This window comes from Pristiophorus japonicus, chromosome 6 (genome assembly GCF_044704955.1).
Source record: "Pristiophorus japonicus isolate sPriJap1 chromosome 6, sPriJap1.hap1, whole genome shotgun sequence".
Lineage (NCBI taxonomy): Eukaryota > Metazoa > Chordata > Chondrichthyes > Pristiophoridae > Pristiophorus > Pristiophorus japonicus.
The window spans coordinates 46,549,277-46,566,714 of record NC_091982.1 but is presented as its reverse complement, the minus strand read 5'-3'; the positions used below and the strand labels follow the sequence as shown (position 1 = coordinate 46,566,714).

The following is a 17,438-nucleotide window of genomic DNA, read 5'->3' as shown; positions in this document are numbered from 1 at the left end:
TTTCTTGCAAGAGGACAACCAAATTTCTCTGAACACCATCATTTAAAAGTGTCTCACCATTTAAAAAATATTCTGTTTTTCTATTCTTCCTTCCAAAATGAATAACCTCACAATTCCCTACAGTGTACTTCAGCTGCCACCTTACTGTCCACTCACTTAGTTTATCTATATTCCTTTGCAGATTCTCCTCAGAGCTTACTGCCCCACCTAGCTTTATATCATCATCATAGGCAGTCCCTCGAAATCGAGGAAGACCCACTTCCACTCCAGAAGTGAGTTCTCAAGTGACTGAACAGTCCAATATGGGAATTACAGTCTCTGTCGCAGGTGGGACAGTTGTTGGAGGAAAGTGTGGGTGGGGAGTCTGGTTTGCCACATGCTCCTTCTGCTGCCTGTGCTTGTTTTCTGCATGCTCTCGGCGACGAGACTCAAGGTGCTCAGCGCCCTCCCGGATGCTCTTCCTCCACTTAGGGCAGTCATTGGCCAGGGACTCCCAGGTGTTGGTGGGGATATTGCACTTTATCAAGGAGGCTTTGAGGGTGTCCTTGAAATGTTTCCTCTATCCACCTGGGGCTCACTTGCCATGTAGAAGTTCAGAGTAGAGCGCTTGTTTTGAGAGTCTCGTGTTGGGCATGTGAACAATATGGCCCATCCAATGGAGCTGGTCGAGTGTGATCAGTGCTTCGATGCTGGGGATGTTGGCCTGATTGAGAACACTGACGTTGGTGCTTCTGTCCTCCATGGGGATTTGCAGAACCTCGCGGAGGCATCGCTGGTGGCATTTCTCCAGCAATTTGAGGGGTCTGCTGTATCTGGTCCACGTTTCTGAGCCATACAGGAAGGTGGGTATCACTACAGACCTATAGACCATAAGCTTGGTGCCAGATTTGAGGGCCTGATCTTCGAACACTCTCTTCCTCAGGCAGCTGAAGGCTGCATTGGCACACTGGAGGCAGTGTTGAACCTCATCGTCGATGTCTTCCCTTGCTGATAATAGGCTCCCGAAGGATGGAAAGTGGTCCACATTGTCCAGGGCCGTGCCGTGGATCTTAATGACTGGGGGGGTCAGGTTGGTGGAGGACCTTTGTCTTACAGATGTTTAGTGTAAGGCCCATGCTTTCACACGCCTCAGTGAGGATGTTGACGATGACTTGGAGCTCAGCCTCTGAATGTACACAGATGACGACAGAGGATGAGATGTGTAGTTCGACGACAGAGGATGGGACGGTCTTGGATCTGGCCTGGAGGCGATGAAGGTTGAACAGGTTCCCACTGGTTTGATAGTTTAGTTCCACTCCAACGAGGAGCTTGTTGAGTGTGAGGTGGAGCATTGCAGCGAGGAAGATAGAGAAGAGCGTTGGCGCAATGACGCAGCCCTGCTGGACCCTGGCCCGGACATTGATTGGGTCTGTGGTGGATCCATTGGTCAGGGTCACGGCTTGCATGTCATCGTGGAGCAGGGGGCATCCCACAGCATGCTACCTGCCACCGTCTCAGCAAACCCCCAGTCCTACACGAGGTAGAAAAGGCCATCCGTCAGCTCAAGAACAACAAGGCATCGGGAGCGGATGGAATCCCCACTGAGGCACTAAAGTATGGGTGGAGAGGCACTATTGGCACGAATGCATGACTTCATCTCTTTCATCTGGAAGGAGGCGAGCATGTCGGGAGGTCTCAGAGATGCAGTAATCGTGACCATCTTTAAAAAAGGGGACAAGTCCGACTGCGACAACTACAGGAAAATCTCCCTATTGTCAGGCACTGGGAAAGTCATTGCTCGAATCCTCCTCAGCCGTCTTCTCACTGTGGCTGAGGTAATGTATAATGTATAAATTGGAGGTAATGTATAAGCATAGATAGAGGATTGGTGAATGGGCATAAAATAGAGAGTCGAGATAAAGAGATCTTTTTTAGGTTAGCAGGCTGTAACTAGTGGGGTATCGCAAGGATCAGTGCTGGGGCCTCAGCTATTTATAATCTATATTAATTACTTAGATGAAGGGACCGAGTGTAATGTATCCAAGTTTGCTGCGGATTTTGTCCACTACGGGGCACAACGGACATGATCTTTATGGCGCGACAACTGCAAGAGGAATGCAGGGAACAGCACCAACCCTTGTACATGGCCTTCTTTGACCTTACAAAGGCCTTTGACACTGTTAACTGTGAGGGACCTATGGAACGTCCTCCTCCATTTCGGCTACCCCCGAAAGTTTGTTGCCATCCTCCACCTGCTCCACAATGACATATCAGCAGCAAACTTGGATACATTACACTCGGTCCCTTCATCTAAGTAATTAATATAGATTATAAATAGCTGAGGCCCCAGCACTGATCCTTGCGATACCCCACTAGTTACAGCCTGCTAACCTAAAAAAGATCTCTTTATCTCGACTCTCTATTTTATGCCCATTCACCAATCCTCTATCTGTGCTTATACATTACCTCCAATTTCATGAGCCCTTATCTTGTGTAATAACCTTTTATGTCATCATCATCATAGGCAGTCCCTCGGAATCGAGGAAGACTTGCTTCCACTCTTAGAATGAGTCCTTAAGAGGCTGAACTGTCCAATATGAGAGCCACAGTCCCTGCCACAGATGGGACAGATAGTCATTGAGGGTAAGGAAGGGTGAGACAGGTTTGCCGCGTGTTCCTTCCGCTACTTGCGATTATTTTCTGCATACACTCGGCGATGAGACTCGAGGCGCTCAGCGGCCTCCCGGATGCACTTCTTCCACTCAGGACAGTCTTTGGCCAGGGACTCCTAGGTGGGGATGCTTTGAGGGTGTCCTTGTAACGTTTCCGCTGTCCATCCTTGGCTCATTTGCCATGGAGGAGTTCAGAGTAGAGCGCTTGCTTTGGGAGTCTCGTGTCTAGCATACAGACAATGTGGCGGAGCTGATCAAGTGTGGTCAATGCTGGGGATGTTGGCCGGGATGAGGACGCTAATGTTGGTGCGTCTGTCCTCCCAGGGGATTTGTAGGATCTTGCGGAGGCATCGTTGATGGTATTTCTCCAGCGACTTGAGGTGTCTACTGCACATGATCCATGTCTCTGAGCCATACAGGAGGGTGGGTATTACTACAGCCCTGTAGATTTGAGGGCCTCGTCGTCAAACACTCTTTTCCTCAGGCAGCTGAAGGCTGCACTGGCGCACTGGAGGCGGTGTGAATCTCCTCTTCAATGACTGCTTTTGTTGCTATGAGGCTCCAGAGGTATGGGAAATGGTCCACGTTGTCCAGGGCCGCACTGTGGATCTTGATGACTGGGGGGCAATGCTGTGCAGCGAGGACAGGTTGGTGAGGACCTTTGTCTTACGGATATTTAACGTAAGGCCCATGCTTTCGTATGCCTCAGTAAATACGTTGACTTATATCCTGGAGTTCAGCCTCTCAATGTGCGCAGACGCAGGCGTCATCCGCGTACTGTAGCTAGACGACAGAAGTTGGGGTGGTCTTGGAACTGGCCTGGAGGCGATGAAGGTTAAACAGCTTCTCACTGGTTCTGTAGTTTTGTTCCACTCCAGCAGGGAGCTTGTTGACTGAGGTGGAGCATGGCAGCGAGGAAGATTGAGAACAGGGTTGGAGCGATGACGCAGCCCTATTTAACCCCAGTCCGGACATGGATTGGGTCTGTAATGGATCTGTTGGTAAGGATCATGGCCTGCATGTCATCGTAAAGCAGGTGAAGGATGTTGACGAATTTTTGGGGGCAACTGAAACGGAGGACGACGCTCCATAGACCCTTGCGGTTGACAGTGTCAAAGGCCTTTGTAAGGTTGAAGGCGGCCATGTATAAGGGCTGGCACTGCTCCCTGCATTTTTCCTGCAGCTGTCGCGCTGCAAAGATCATGTCCGCTGTGCCCCGTAGGGGACGAAATCTGCACTGTGACTCCGGGAGGAGCTCCTCAGCCACAGGGAGAAGGTGGTTCCCAGTGGCTGATAGCAGAGAGACTCCTCTGTAGATGCCGCAGTCGGACTTGTCCCCTTTTTTTATAGATGGTCACGATCACTACATCTCAGATCTCCCAGCATGCTCTTCTCCCTCCACATGAGAGAGATGAGGTCATGTATCCACACCAACAGCGCCTCTCCACCATACTTTAGCACCTCAGCAGGGATTCCATCCGCTCCCGTAGCCTTGTTGTTCTTGAGCTGTTTTATGGCTTTTCCTACTCGTGCAATTTTGAGGTTTCACCGAGGTGGTGGCGGGTCGCATGCTGCGGGATGGAGTCGAGCACACTTGAGTCAAAGGCAGAGTCTCGATTGAGGAGATCTTCAAAGTGCTCCTTCCAGCGGGCCCTGACTGCCTCAGTGTCCTTGATGAGTGTTTCCCCGTTCTTGGCCAGCAGTGGGGTGGGGCCTTGGGAGTTTGGACCATAGGTGGCCTTGACACCGATGAAGAATCCTCGCACATCATGGCTGTCAGCCAGTTGTTGTATCTCCTGTGCTTTCTCCATCCACCACCTGTTCTTTAGGTCCCAGGTTTTTTGTTGGACCTCAGCCTTGAGCTGCCTGTAATGTGGCTTTGCTGCTCCCGAGTTGGGTTGTTGCTTAAGGCTCAGAAATGCTCTGCACTTGTAATCTATTAGTTCTTGGATCTCCTGATCATTCTCATCAAACCAATCCTGGTGTTTCCTGGTTGAGTGACCAAGTGTCTCTTCGCAGGCACTGGTTATGGAGGCCTGGAAGGCAGACCAAACGCTGTGGGCATTCTGCATCTCAGGGTCATCAAGGCACACCAGGTTAGCTGTGAGGCACTGGCTTTATAGGGCTCTCTTAGTTGCGTCTTTAAGTGCCCCGGCATTGACTTTTTGCGGCATTGCTTCTGCTGTCCCCTCCGCTTTGGAGCTATGTTGATGTCGATGATGGATCGGATTAGGCGGTGGTCCGTCCAGCAGTCGTCAGCTCCTGTCATGGCGTGGGTGATGCGCACATCCTTGCGATTCCTGGCTCGGACGATCATAGTCGAGCAGGTGCTAGTGTTTGGAACGAGGGTGTTGCCACGATGCCTTGTATTTGTCCCTCTGGCGGAACAAGGTATTGGTGATGAGAAGTTCATGTTCTACACATTTTGTCAGGAGTAGGGTTCCCTACCCCGTCTCTGCCAATCACGCCTCTCCTGAGGGTTGTGTCTTTGCTGACCCTGGCGTTGAAGTCACTTAGGAGGATCAGTTTGTCGCTCCTGGGGACGCGGGATAGGGAATTTGAGGTTGAAGTAAAAACCCTCTTTTGTCTCATCTGTTACTTCAAGTGTTGGGATGTACGCACTGATGACTGTGGCGCATTGGTTCCGGGATAGGGTGAGTCGAAGTGTCATGAGGCATTCGTTAACCCCGCAGGTGGAGTCTTTGTGGCGGTCGACCAGCTCGTTTTTGATGGCAAAGCTGACTCCGTGAAGGCGGCATTCTTCCTCTGGTTTCCCTTTCTAGAAAAAGGTGTTCCTTGAGCTGGCCTTCCCCTGCCCACTGGGTCTCGCTTAGGACGGCAATGTCAATGTCAAAGCATCCAAGTTCCCATGTAACTATGGCGGTGCAGAGTTCCGGCCTGTCGCTGTTGAGGTTATCCATGAGGGTCCTGATGTTCCAGATCCCGAACTTCATGTTAACGGAGTGGAAGATGCCTGTGCATGAGTTCTTTTAACGTGGGTTTGCCGTTGCACACCGGCCACCACACGGGCTTAGCTGAGCAAGGTCTTGGTCCAGTGGCAAGGAGGTCCAAGACGACTGGAGACCAGACACTGCTGTATGAGCCTAATTGCCTATGGCGAGGCGTTGGCTGCAAAGCTTGGTGCCGAGTAGCGCCCTTGAAGGCTTGGTTGGGGGCAGGCATTAGGAAGGTCAGTTGTCCGCTGGAGTTCCAAGTGGGAGGTCAGCAAGGAGTGGGAGGGTGGAAGAGTCATAGCCATGATGCTCACCAGTAGAAGAGGCCAGGAGAGGTCCAGCCGTCGACGAGGAGAGACCTGATCGCCGCTGGAGGGATGTAGGCCCGCCGCTTGAGGTGGGGGTGAGATGTCCTGGTTACCTAGTCGGAGGCTCACCTGCTTGCCGGGCGTTGTCGTGAGTAACCCGGTTTCAAATTACTAAAAATTATGCTAATAAAACACACCAAACTATTTTCTAGTTAGATTGGGGTACAGTATTCAGTTCCTTTGGAAAAATGTTTTAAAGAAAATAATTCTTGGAAGTTCCTCCACATTGTTTAAATGTTTCTCCCGAAGTTTTAAAAGTTTCCCAAGTTGTTTAACAGTTTAAAATGAAAGTTAATAGTAAATTACTTCCTTTGGTATTGTTCCATGGGTGCTGCCAGCCCTCTGCATCTGTACAAAGCCCTGGTCATACCACACCTGGAGTACTGTGGGGAAGTAGAGGCCCAGATGTCACTGAAGGAGGGGAAAGGCCAGCCACCGTCGTGGCAGAGGAGGAGGCCCAAACACCCTCGTCGAGAGGCACAGCTGCTGCCACTGGAGGGGTTCTGGTCGCCACCGGGGAGAGATGTGGACACCGCCGGGGGCCCGAACGCCTGGTCACCGCTGGGGAGGCCTGAACGGATGCTCACCTAGCTTGCTGGGTACCGTCAAAGGTCAGGGATCGGGTAGAGCATCATAGCGTTCTGTTGGATTGTTACTGATCTGATATTGCCCAGGTTAACCAAGAGCAACAGCGTAGTTGCCTCCAATCTGGAGCAGTCGATGTCCCTCCCTGATCTTGATTCCCATCTTCTGTCGCACACCTTTTATGTGGCATCTTATCAAATGCCTTTTGGAAATCCAAATATACTACACCTACTGGTTCCCCTTTATCTACCCTGCTAGTTACATCCTCAAGAAACTCTAATAAATTTGTTAAATGTGATTTCCCCTTCATAAAGCCATGTTGACTCTGCCTAATCATGTTATGATTTTCGAAGTGCCCTGATACCATTTCCTTAAAAATGGATCCCAGTACTTTCCCAATGATTGATGTCAGGCTAACTGGCCTGTAAGTTCTCTGTTTTCTCTCTCCCTCCTTTCTTGAATAACGGTGTTACATTTGCTACCTTCCAATCCGCTGGGACCGGTGTCAAATCTAGGGAATTTTGGAAGATCAAAACCAACACATTCACTATCTCTGCAGCCACCTCGTTTAGAACCCTAGGATGTAGGCCGGATTTGTCAGCTTTTAGTCCCATTAGTTTCTCCGGTACTTTTTCTCTACTTATATTAATTGCGTTAAGTTCCTCACCCTAATTAGACCCTTGGTTCCCTGCCATTTTTGATATGCTTTGTGTTTCTTCTACTGTGAAGACTGATAAATATTTATTTCACGTTTCTGCCATTTCTTTATTCCCAAGCAAGGAAGAGACACCCCATGAATTGCGAATCTCCACAAGTTGCTGGTTGATTTGTGGCGCTCCATTGTTAGCCTCATGAAAATGGCAGTTCGCCCTCAATTTCCCTGTGAGTTTCACAAAGTTGTTGTATTTGCACATTAATTGTCTATTAAACTCGCTGCAGAAAGTTAGGGCTAGTACTTAACATAGTACCTTAACCTTTTTAATGAGGAGATTCCTGCAATTCCACTCAGAATTTCCGGCCCAGAAAGGGAACAATTTAAACTGAGGAGTCTCATTCCTACAGGTACTAAATTGTTGATCGAGATTTTTAAACTTTAACATTTTTCATTTTTAATCTCTATCTTAATCCAATTTTTTGTTCGCTCTCTTTATTTCTCTTTCCATACCTGATTTGACTCTAATCTCAAACCTCCTTTCTGCCATCTTTTAATGCCAAGTACAACAACACTCACTTATGTCTTTCATACATGTCACTTTATCACATTCTGCCCAAGATAGGCGAATTAGACTGCATGTAGAAAACTGTTGTTAGTTTTAAAAAATGGCAAATTTTAAATGTTAAACTTTTTAACTTTTCCTTTCTGCCTCTTTTTCCACTCTCTTAATCCAATCTTTCTTTCCCGCTCTTTTTTTCTCTTTCTGTACCAGATCCAACTCTAATTCACCTGCTCGAATTCACTCTCGTTCTCTGGTGTTCCTCTGATTCTTTCTCAATCCTTAAATCTCATTGGTGGAGGAGATAGAACATTACTCCTGTTGTTCACTGAAGTCCCAGATGCCCCGTTGCCCTTGCCGTGCCATTATTAGCTTGCACTTTCAACAACTTCCAGGGGAAAACATTTTCCAACTGGAAGGTGAGGGGGGAAAAGTCTAATGGCGCACGCAGCGAGGTGCCCCACTCTATCAAAATCTGGGCCAATGTCTATATGGGAGATACGTCTTTGGAGTGTCTGTCGTCGGAAGTCATATGACATTAATGGTGAGGTCAACAGGTTTTCTCTCTTTTGCAAACTTCAGCTGCTATCGTCCCCTCCCCATAAAGATTTATTGTAGCAAAGCTCAAAATCTAGTTTGTTCCTCCACATTGGGATCACTTTTGTTGTCTGCCAGTCCCTTTAATCTGCTGCAGCAATGGAAGTATTGTGTCAGCACAGTATTTCCCTCCCCTACAATGGGAGACACTGAGTGCAGAGCATAGATCTTCTGGGAGCTGGCCCTTGCACACTTAATTGATTCGGAGTCAGGAAAATGGGATGGCTTCACTGCAGGTTTGTACCTGTAGGCAGAAATCCCACCCCGATACACATCTAGCGGCGACTGTGACCTGGAGGAGCAATATTTTTTCCTCCGTGCATTTCAGTAAGAACCACTCAACAAAAGCATTGAACTATTTCATCTCTACATATCATTTTTCTTTCAAGAAATATTCTCAGTGTTCTTGTGCACATGGAAAAATATGCAGAAGGGGAAAATATCACCTAAAAATACAGGGAGGAATGAATTTGCTGGTTTAGCTCTGGCATCTCATTCCAAACTGTTGGCAATCAAGGAGTATATATACACAGGCTTCCTTAGGAAACGGGTAAATTGTTCATGTTTGTGGGCTTGATAAGCAAATGCTTTCTTATGTTCTCATATAGGAAAATATAAAATAAGGTCTGAACACTAAGTGGACGAACTGCTTCCTGAAAAAGAAACATTGACAGCTGATGGGTGACTGATGTGGACATCCACCATTTTATTCCACTGTTGATCATGTTGCCAAAGTGAAGAAACAGCCAAGCTACTTACAGTATGGTTACATTGGCGGTAAACCATGGCACGGAGAGGAACCCTGCCTCTTCACAGACGACTGTTGAACCTTGACAAGTGCAGTTTTCTGGGTACACATCAACTACTGGAAGGAAGGATAAGATTGCAAATGAGTTCAAATGAACACATTTTATACAGTAACATAAAGGTGTGAATTATACCTTTGGTTGGTTAGAGGAGACTTTTTGTACACAAAGTGAGAGATGCAATGCTGTGAAATGGAACATTTTTTTATTTGGGCACTTAAGCCTCGATTTTAACTCTGCATCCCCTGCATGCAAAAAAATGGGCCCACCTGAATTTCTACACCATAGCTTATTATTTTTCATACAGGAAACATCAGCCTACAAATAGAATAAAATATCTGTTCACTCACAACAATCATATGGTTCGGCATCATGACGCATAATTTGTTGGAAATACCAATCTATAAGCTTTGGCCAGCCATGGAGGTCAGCTGAAATGGGAAAAATTAAGCAAATAAGCGATGCAGTAGATTACATCAAAGCAAACTCCAAAATAACTTTCAGATCTGAACCATCCAAAATTGAGCCCACTTGAAGGGGGGAAAAAAACAGAATTTTTAGCAAGCCTATCTGGAAGGATTTCAATTGAAAAGAGCCGTAAGAAGAAAATCAGCATACAAATACATGTTTTTTTTTCATCCTGTGTGACACTATCAGCACGCATTACTGAGCCGAGCAGTACGAGAGTTTCCATATCTCGGTAGCTTACTGTCAGCAAGAACAGACATTGACGACGAGGTCCAACCTCGCCTTCAGTGTGCCAGCTCAGGCCAACATCCCCAACATTGAAGCACTGACTATGCTCGATCAACTCCGTTGGGTGGGCCACATCGTCCACTTGCGCGACAGGAGACTCCCAAAGCAAGCGCTCTACGTGGAGCTTCAACCCAGCAAGCGAGCCCCAGTTGGGCAGAGGAAACACTTCAAGGACATCCTGAAAGCCTCCTTGCTAAAGTGCAACATCCCCACCGGCACCTGGGAATCCCTGGCCCAAAGTGGAGGAAGAAGATCTGGGAGGGCGTTGAGCACCTCGAGTCCCATCGCCAAGAACAAGCAGAAACCAAGCGTAGACAGCAGAAGGAGCGTGCATTAATCCAGGCTCCCCGATAACCCTTTTTTACAACCACTGTCTGCCCCACCTGTGACAGAGACTGTAATTCCCACATTGGACACTTCAGTCACCTGAGAACTCACTTTTAGAGTGGAAGCAAGTCATCCTCGACTCCGAGAGACTGCCTATGATGATGATATTGGTTATATATGTGGACTTGTATTTACTCTGTACAGCCACCAGAGGGTTCATTCCCGGGAGTCCCAAGGGATCCCATAATCCCTTGGGGGCACAGGTATTTAAGGAGGCTTCACAGGTTGGAGAGGCACTCTGGAGACCTGCAATAAAAGACTAAGGTCACACTTTACTTTGAGCTCAGTGTTCAGTCTGACTCTTTCTCCATACACAACAATGATGACGATGAGAGCTTAACTAATTAGTATAGGGATTTAAAAAACCAGAGCACTATTCGAAGGACTGCAGGGAGTTCTCCTGCTGTTCTGGCCAACATTCTGGCCTCAACCTAATGAAAAATTGACTGGTCATTAATCTTGTGGCTGTTTGTGTCACATTGTTGGTGTGGAATGGCTGCTGTGCTGGCCTACATAACAATAGATTCTGCACCTCAAAAAGTAATTCATTACTGACGAAGAGTGTTCAGCCACCTAAGGACTCATTCTAAGAGTGGAAGCAAGTCTTCCTCGATTCCGAGGGACTGCTTATGATGATGAATTACCTAAAGTGCTTTAGACAAAAATGTATCCATTTATTACAATAATCCTGTCAATTCAAAATGCTCATATCAGCTTTAATTAATCTTTGGCTCAGTGATAACACTTGAGCCTCTGAGTCAGAAAGTCAGGGGTTCAAGATCTACTCCCGGACTTAAGCATCTAAGCTTATCTTCCAGTGCAGTATTGAGGGAGTGCGGCATTCTTAGCGATACTGTCTTTCAGATGAAATGTTAAACCTAGGCACTATGTGCCTGTTCATGTGGATATAAAAGATCCATGGCGCTATTTGAAGAGCAGAGGAGTTCTCCCAATGTTTATCGTTCAGCAAGTATCCACGTCATTTATCTCAGTACTATTTGTGGGACCTGGCTGTAATCTGAGGAAGACCCAAACACAGACTGGCCTTGTTCCATTCACAACCAGAGGCATGGTTAGATTTGAGAATTAAAAAGTCATTTGAAACAATTGTTGGAACGAATTGTGGAAAGAATTGTAGAAAGAATTGTGCACAATTTAGGGGGCTGAAATTACCCCTTTTTGTAACAGGGCGGTAAGGCCTTTGCATGCGGGGCAGACAGAGGGCGCGACACATCCGCAATTGCCTCCAGGCCGGGGTGGCGGAAACGGCTTAATGCCACGCTCTGTCTTTCCCGCCCCGCCTGGCACGCGACCCCTTTTGCACCCCGCAGGGAAATTGCCCCATGGGAGCGTGGTCGGTGCCCGCAACAGCTTTGCGCAGGTGGCTGGATGGTGTGTCCTCCCTTAAAGGGGAGGGCGTACCACCGCGGCCACCATTTTGTTTAAATTGTCGGCCGATTCCTGTGTCGGCCCGACAATGGCGGCCGCTGGTTTGGTCGGGCCGCCAACAGGCCTGGCCAAACCGCTCCCTGGTGGTGCAACGGAGGCCTCACGGCATCCCTCCTCTTTAAGTCAAGGGAAGGAACGTTGCGACGCATCAGGGCAAAGCGGCACGTCTGCGTCGTGGTGACGTGCTCAGCGCGGCGCTGAATTATACTGCCCGCCTTTCGCCCCACTCCCGACTCTCTTCCGTGCCTATGCCACCCCCAACAGTACCTCGTTCATTTTTGCACACTAAGGGGTCGAACTTCTTTCTAATCTCCGCCCCATCTGTCCTGGTGGTAATTCATCATTTAATTCGTACTATCCGCCCCTAACGGGGCGGAGGACAATTTCCAGCCTTAGCTGTCTTGTTTGCTCACACAATAACAGTGACTACACTTCAAAAGATATATAATTCATTGGCTCTGAAGAGTCTCAAGTACTTTGGGATGTCCTGACAGGATGAAAGGCTCTGTATAAACACAAGTCTTTTGTTTACTAATATCCTGACTTTAAGAATCTTAATTACAAACCCCTCACTCACCTTTCTACAACCTCCTCCAACCCAATGTCTCAGGCATGCCCTACAATCATGTCACTCCAGTCTCCTTTACATCCTCCCTTCATGCCACTCCTCTTTCAATTATAGAGTTTTCAACTGGAATTCCTTCTCTAAACCCCTTTACCTTGGTACTTTGCTCTCCCATTTTTAAGCCTCATTAAAACCTATCTTTTTGACTGTGTATTCAGTTATATCTCGTAATTTCTGCTCAGTGAACATACTATGTGAAGAACTGTGGGACATATTATATTAAAGATGCTGTATAAATAAAAGTTATTGTTGTCGTTCTATGCCCCGATGATGTTATTCACCTTTGTCGTTTAAACATTTTTTATAAATCAACACAAATGGATAGAAAAAATGAAAATACATTAAAAGTCAATCCCTTTTTAATCTGTATTTTTAAATGACTGCTGATGGTAAAAGTGGTTTTATGTTGAGACTCCAGGGCTCATAACGTTGAGACTCCCTCTTTAGAAGTGTACGCGACAAATCTATTCTCATTTTTCTTTTCAACAATTGTTTCAAATGACTTGTTCGTTCTTAACTCTAACCGAGCCACTGGTTGGGAATGGAACAAGGCCAGTCAGTGTTTGGCCCCTTAGACCAGTCTTCCTCAGATTACAGAAATTGGAAATGTGATTTTCTACAATGCCTGACTATGCTCTCTTTGAAAGCAGAAATAACAAAATAGCAAGAATCCAATTGCTCTTGCGAGACAGCTGCTGCTATCTTTGAGAAGTTTTGCCTTTGGTTTTAGACTACACTGTATCATCAAAGCTCTGGGAGCCAGTTGAGGTAAAGATGATGTCACTGGTTATTATGGATCAAAATTTTATTTAACACTATTTTGACAAGGTTGGGGCAAAATTCTCTTTTGTTATCATAAGGCTCTCAGGCACAAAATCAATGATCCACCATTTTATCATCTGCCTCCTCTTCTGCGGAAGGAAAGGAAGACGCCCTTAAAAATTCCTCCCATGGAAAGTAAAATAACAGCTGCTGATGTCAGGTATCATCTCACCATGGAGTTTTCAGAATACGTGTCCGTCAACTTAGCTCTGAAGTTTGAAAGTCTTATAATCTGATCTCAAACACATACCAACAGACATAAATCACACGGTCCCCTGCACCCAGTGTCAACATTCCCCCATTCTGTACCTACCACAATAGTCTTCATCAGCTCCATTTTCACACTCTACGATCCCATTGCAGTGTAAAGGCTGCGGCAGACACACACTAAGATTGCCACAAGGAAAGTATCCAACGGGGCAGTTTATGATTTGATGGCCTGTAGGAATTTCACTGGAAGCTGCAACAATAAAATGCAAAGATAAAATATATCAGGCTAATAATTAAACAATAAAACTAAAATATCGATTGAATAAAAGCTTTAATTCATTAATAAATAAAACAAGGTTCGAGATGCCAGGGCAGGCGATGTTTTGTAACTGCAGCATGTGGGAGTTGGCGGAGAGCATCGCGATCCCAGGCAACAACAGCTGCAGTAAGTGTCTGCAACTCTAAGAACTTCGGCTCAGAATTGTTGAGCTGTAGTACGAGCTGCAAACATTGCGATGCATCAAGGAGGAGGAGAGTTACCTAGACACTTACATCTAGGAGGCAGTCGCACCCCTTAGGTTAGGTAGTGGTACAGGTCTGGTTAGTGGTAGGGTCAGGAGGGTGTGACTGCAACTCTAGCTAAGGGGACCCCAGGTGCAGTGCTGGAGGAGCCTCAGCCTTTGCACTTATCCAACAGGTATGAGGTTTTTGCTGCCTGTGTGAACGAGGGGAAAGCAGGCCCCATGGTGCAGGAAACCATTCAAGTGGGAGAGTGAAAAGAAATATAAAATGTGGTCGGGGACAGTATAGTCAGAGGAAGAGATACTGTTCCCTGCAGCCACAACCGGGAGTTTCGAAGGTTGTGTTGCTTGCCCGGTGCCAGGGTTAAAGACATCTCCTCACGGCTGGAGAAGAACGGAGTGGGAAGTGGAGGATCCAGTTGTTGTGGTCCACATAGGAACCAATGACATAGGTAGTGTTGTGTATTGCTCTGGTACATTATATGTATGATAAGTACAATGGTGCACCACAGAGGGCGCTGTGGTGGGAGACCTGAAAGTACCTGCATGAGGCAGTATAAAAGGCTGCCCACCACACCTGTGGGGCACTCTGGAGCTGTTCAATAAAGGACTAAGGTCACAGCAGTTAGATCAACACCAGACCATGTGGAGTCAGTGATTTGTGAGCTATATACATCACATTGGGGACAAGGAAGCGGACGAATTCCACGCAACCATGGCTACTCTGGGCTTGCTATAGGATTTTACCGTGGGCAATGATTGGGAGGCCTTTACAGAAAGGCTCGAGTACTAATTCACAGCAAACGATCTGACGGTGGACACGAACGCAGAGAGAGAAGCATAAGGCGATATTGCTTTCCAGTTGTGGCGATGAGGTGTACTGTCTCGTCAGGGATTTGCTGGCACCTGGGAGCGCCAGGGACAAGTCATATGAGGAGCTGATTGAACTCATTCGTGACCAGTTGAAACCGAAGGAGAGCATCCTCACGGCCAGATACAAATTTTACCATCACTGCAGACCCGAGGGCCAGGATGTCACCAAATATGCTGCGGACCTCAGGAGACTCGCAGTGCTGTGAGATTTTGGAGCACACCTTGACGAGGCGCTGCGGGACGTTTTTGTCATGGGGATTGGCCAGGAGGGCCTCCTTCACAAGCTGCTAGCCACAGAACCCACAGTCACCCTGACAAAGGCCATCACCATCAGCTAGGCATATATGACCTCGACGTGCAGCACCAAGCAAATGATCCACACAGTCTCGAACCCGGCAGGCACTGTCCACAGGATAGCGCCCACCACGGTCAAAACTGCAGAACGTGGCTCTGCCCAGGGCAGAGAGCACGGACCTCGGGGTCCTGGAACTCAGAGTCCGCTGAGGGGGGCCAATCAAGCAGCACCATTCTGGCACTGCGGAGGAAGCCATGGGGCTCACCGGTGCAGGATTGCGGATTATACGTGCAATACCTGCCACATTAAAGGCCACCTTCAGTGCATGTGTAAAAGAAATCGGATTCACCATGTGGCTGAGGAGATGATGGATGATCCACTGTTCAGTGAGGAGCAGGCAGAAGATGATGAGGTGTTGGGACTGTATACGTGCACTGGCGATTCGCCCCCAGTGATAATGGAAGTAAAAATTGATGGAGTCCCAGTGAGTATGGCAGTGGATACGGGATCAGGTCCGTCGTTGATGAGTCAGAGAACTTTTGATAAACTGTGGGGTAACCCGGCTGCACGACCCAAGCTGGTCCCGATCATGGCAAAGCTGCGTACTTACACCAAGGAACTGATACCTGTTCTCGGCAGGGCGGATGTACAGGTATCTCACGGGGGCGAGACGCATGGTTTACCTTTATGGGTCATTGCAGTCGATGGGCTAACGCTCCTTGGCAGAAGATGGATGGGAAATGTCCGTGGGAGCTGGGAAGACTTCTTCACTCCCCCACAGACTGCTGCTCCCCGGGTTTCCAAAGGGCAGTGGCAACCGAGCTGGAGCTGCAGCAGCAGCCCAGAACTCCTGGCCCCAAGCAATCCTGCAGCCTCAGCCTCCACTCAAGGTTACAGGTGCGGGCCCATTGCTGGGGTGCGGGCCGGCGGGACGCTGCGGTCCATCGATGGCCAGGAGACCCACACAGCGGAACAAGCGGGCGGCGGCAGCGGCCGCGATGGTGGCGGCCATGGAGGCAGCAGGAGAGGCGGCCATGGCGGGAGCTGTAACAAAACGCCGCACCGTGTTTGAGAGCGCCAGCATCAATTAAGTCCAGCATCAGCTCCAGAGGAAGAGGATCGTGGACAAATGCCTGAAACTTTCCCCCAAATTCCCTCTCCCCACCTTGTGTGTTTCCCTTTCCCTCCTTCCGTGTTGTTTTTTTTTCTTTCTAGGCCAGTTGGACACCTAAGATGGCGGCGCCCAACGGGAAGCCTCATGGGAGCCACAAGATGGCGTCTTAAAAGGGAAATGCTCCCGGGCATCTTAAAAGGGCCTCACACCACTGCGGTCCCCACAAAGACTTTTGGACTTTTGCAAGGCTAGAGTGAGCCTAAGTGTGCCAGGTGAATGTAGGATGATGGATTTATGACAAGAAATAGTATTTTAATGCTGGGTGGTCACTGTTTTTAAAATAATGGACATGAATTGCGAATTACAACAAGAGTTAATATTTCAATGCTAAATGGTCACAGTGTTTAAATTCAGGGACGTGGATCCGTGACCAACATTACAATGGGCTAATGCGGTTCTCGATTTAGTGAATTCTAGCAACGGCTTTTTGAACTCGGGGGGGGGGGGGGCAGTGATGTTGTGTATTGCTCTGGTACATTAAATGTATGATAAGTACAATGGTGCACCACAGAGGGCGCTGTGGTGGGAGACCTGAAAGTACTTGCACGAGGCAGTATAAAAGGCTGCCCACCACACCTGTGGGGCACTCTGGAGCTGTTCAATAAAGGACTAAGGTCACAGCAGTTAGATCAACACCAGACCGTGTGGAGTCAGTGATTTGTGTGCTACATACATCACAGGTAGAACTAGGAATAAGGTTCTGCTGAAAGAGTTTGAGGAGTTAGGGTTCAAATTAAAAAGCCGAACTTCAAAGATAATAATCTCTGGATTGTTACCTGAGCCACGCGTCAATTGGTGTAGGGACAAGCAAATTAGAAAGATAAATACATGGCTCAAAGAGTGATGTGGGAGACAGGGGTTTTGTTTCATGGGGCACTGACACCAGTACTGGGAAAGAGGGAGCTATTCCGTTGGGACGGGTTCCACTTGAACCGGGCTGCAACCAGTGTCCTGGCGAATTGAATAACTCGGGCAGTAGACAGGGCTTTAAACTAATAAAGTGGGTTGGGAGGATTCAGGAAAGAGTAAATTTAAAAGCAGCAAAAGAAATGTCAAGGCTCTCGAGCAGAGCAGAGTTTGGAGTAAAAATAAGCAGAGTGGGTCAGGAAGGGAGAGAGAGAGTAACAAAGGTAATAGGGCATCATTGATTA

The 17,438-nt window shown here is 47.8% G+C and overlaps 1 protein-coding gene across 1 annotated transcript in view; it reads right to left on the bottom strand.

Annotated features, from left to right (window-relative positions):
• The window catches only part of rxfp2l (relaxin family peptide receptor 2, like), a 139,037-nt gene extending 123,228 nt beyond the window's left edge, over positions 1-15,809 (bottom strand). The window contains exons 1-4 of the mRNA XM_070883953.1: positions 15,797-15,809; positions 13,528-13,674; positions 9,526-9,606; positions 9,129-9,234 (exon numbers count right to left, since the gene is read on the bottom strand). Coding sequence (XP_070740054.1) covers positions 9,129-9,234; positions 9,526-9,606; positions 13,528-13,674; positions 15,797-15,809 — 347 coding nt within the window. The remainder of the gene's footprint in view (positions 1-9,128; positions 9,235-9,525; positions 9,607-13,527; positions 13,675-15,796) is intronic.
• Between the last annotated feature and the right edge of the window lie 1,629 nt (positions 15,810-17,438).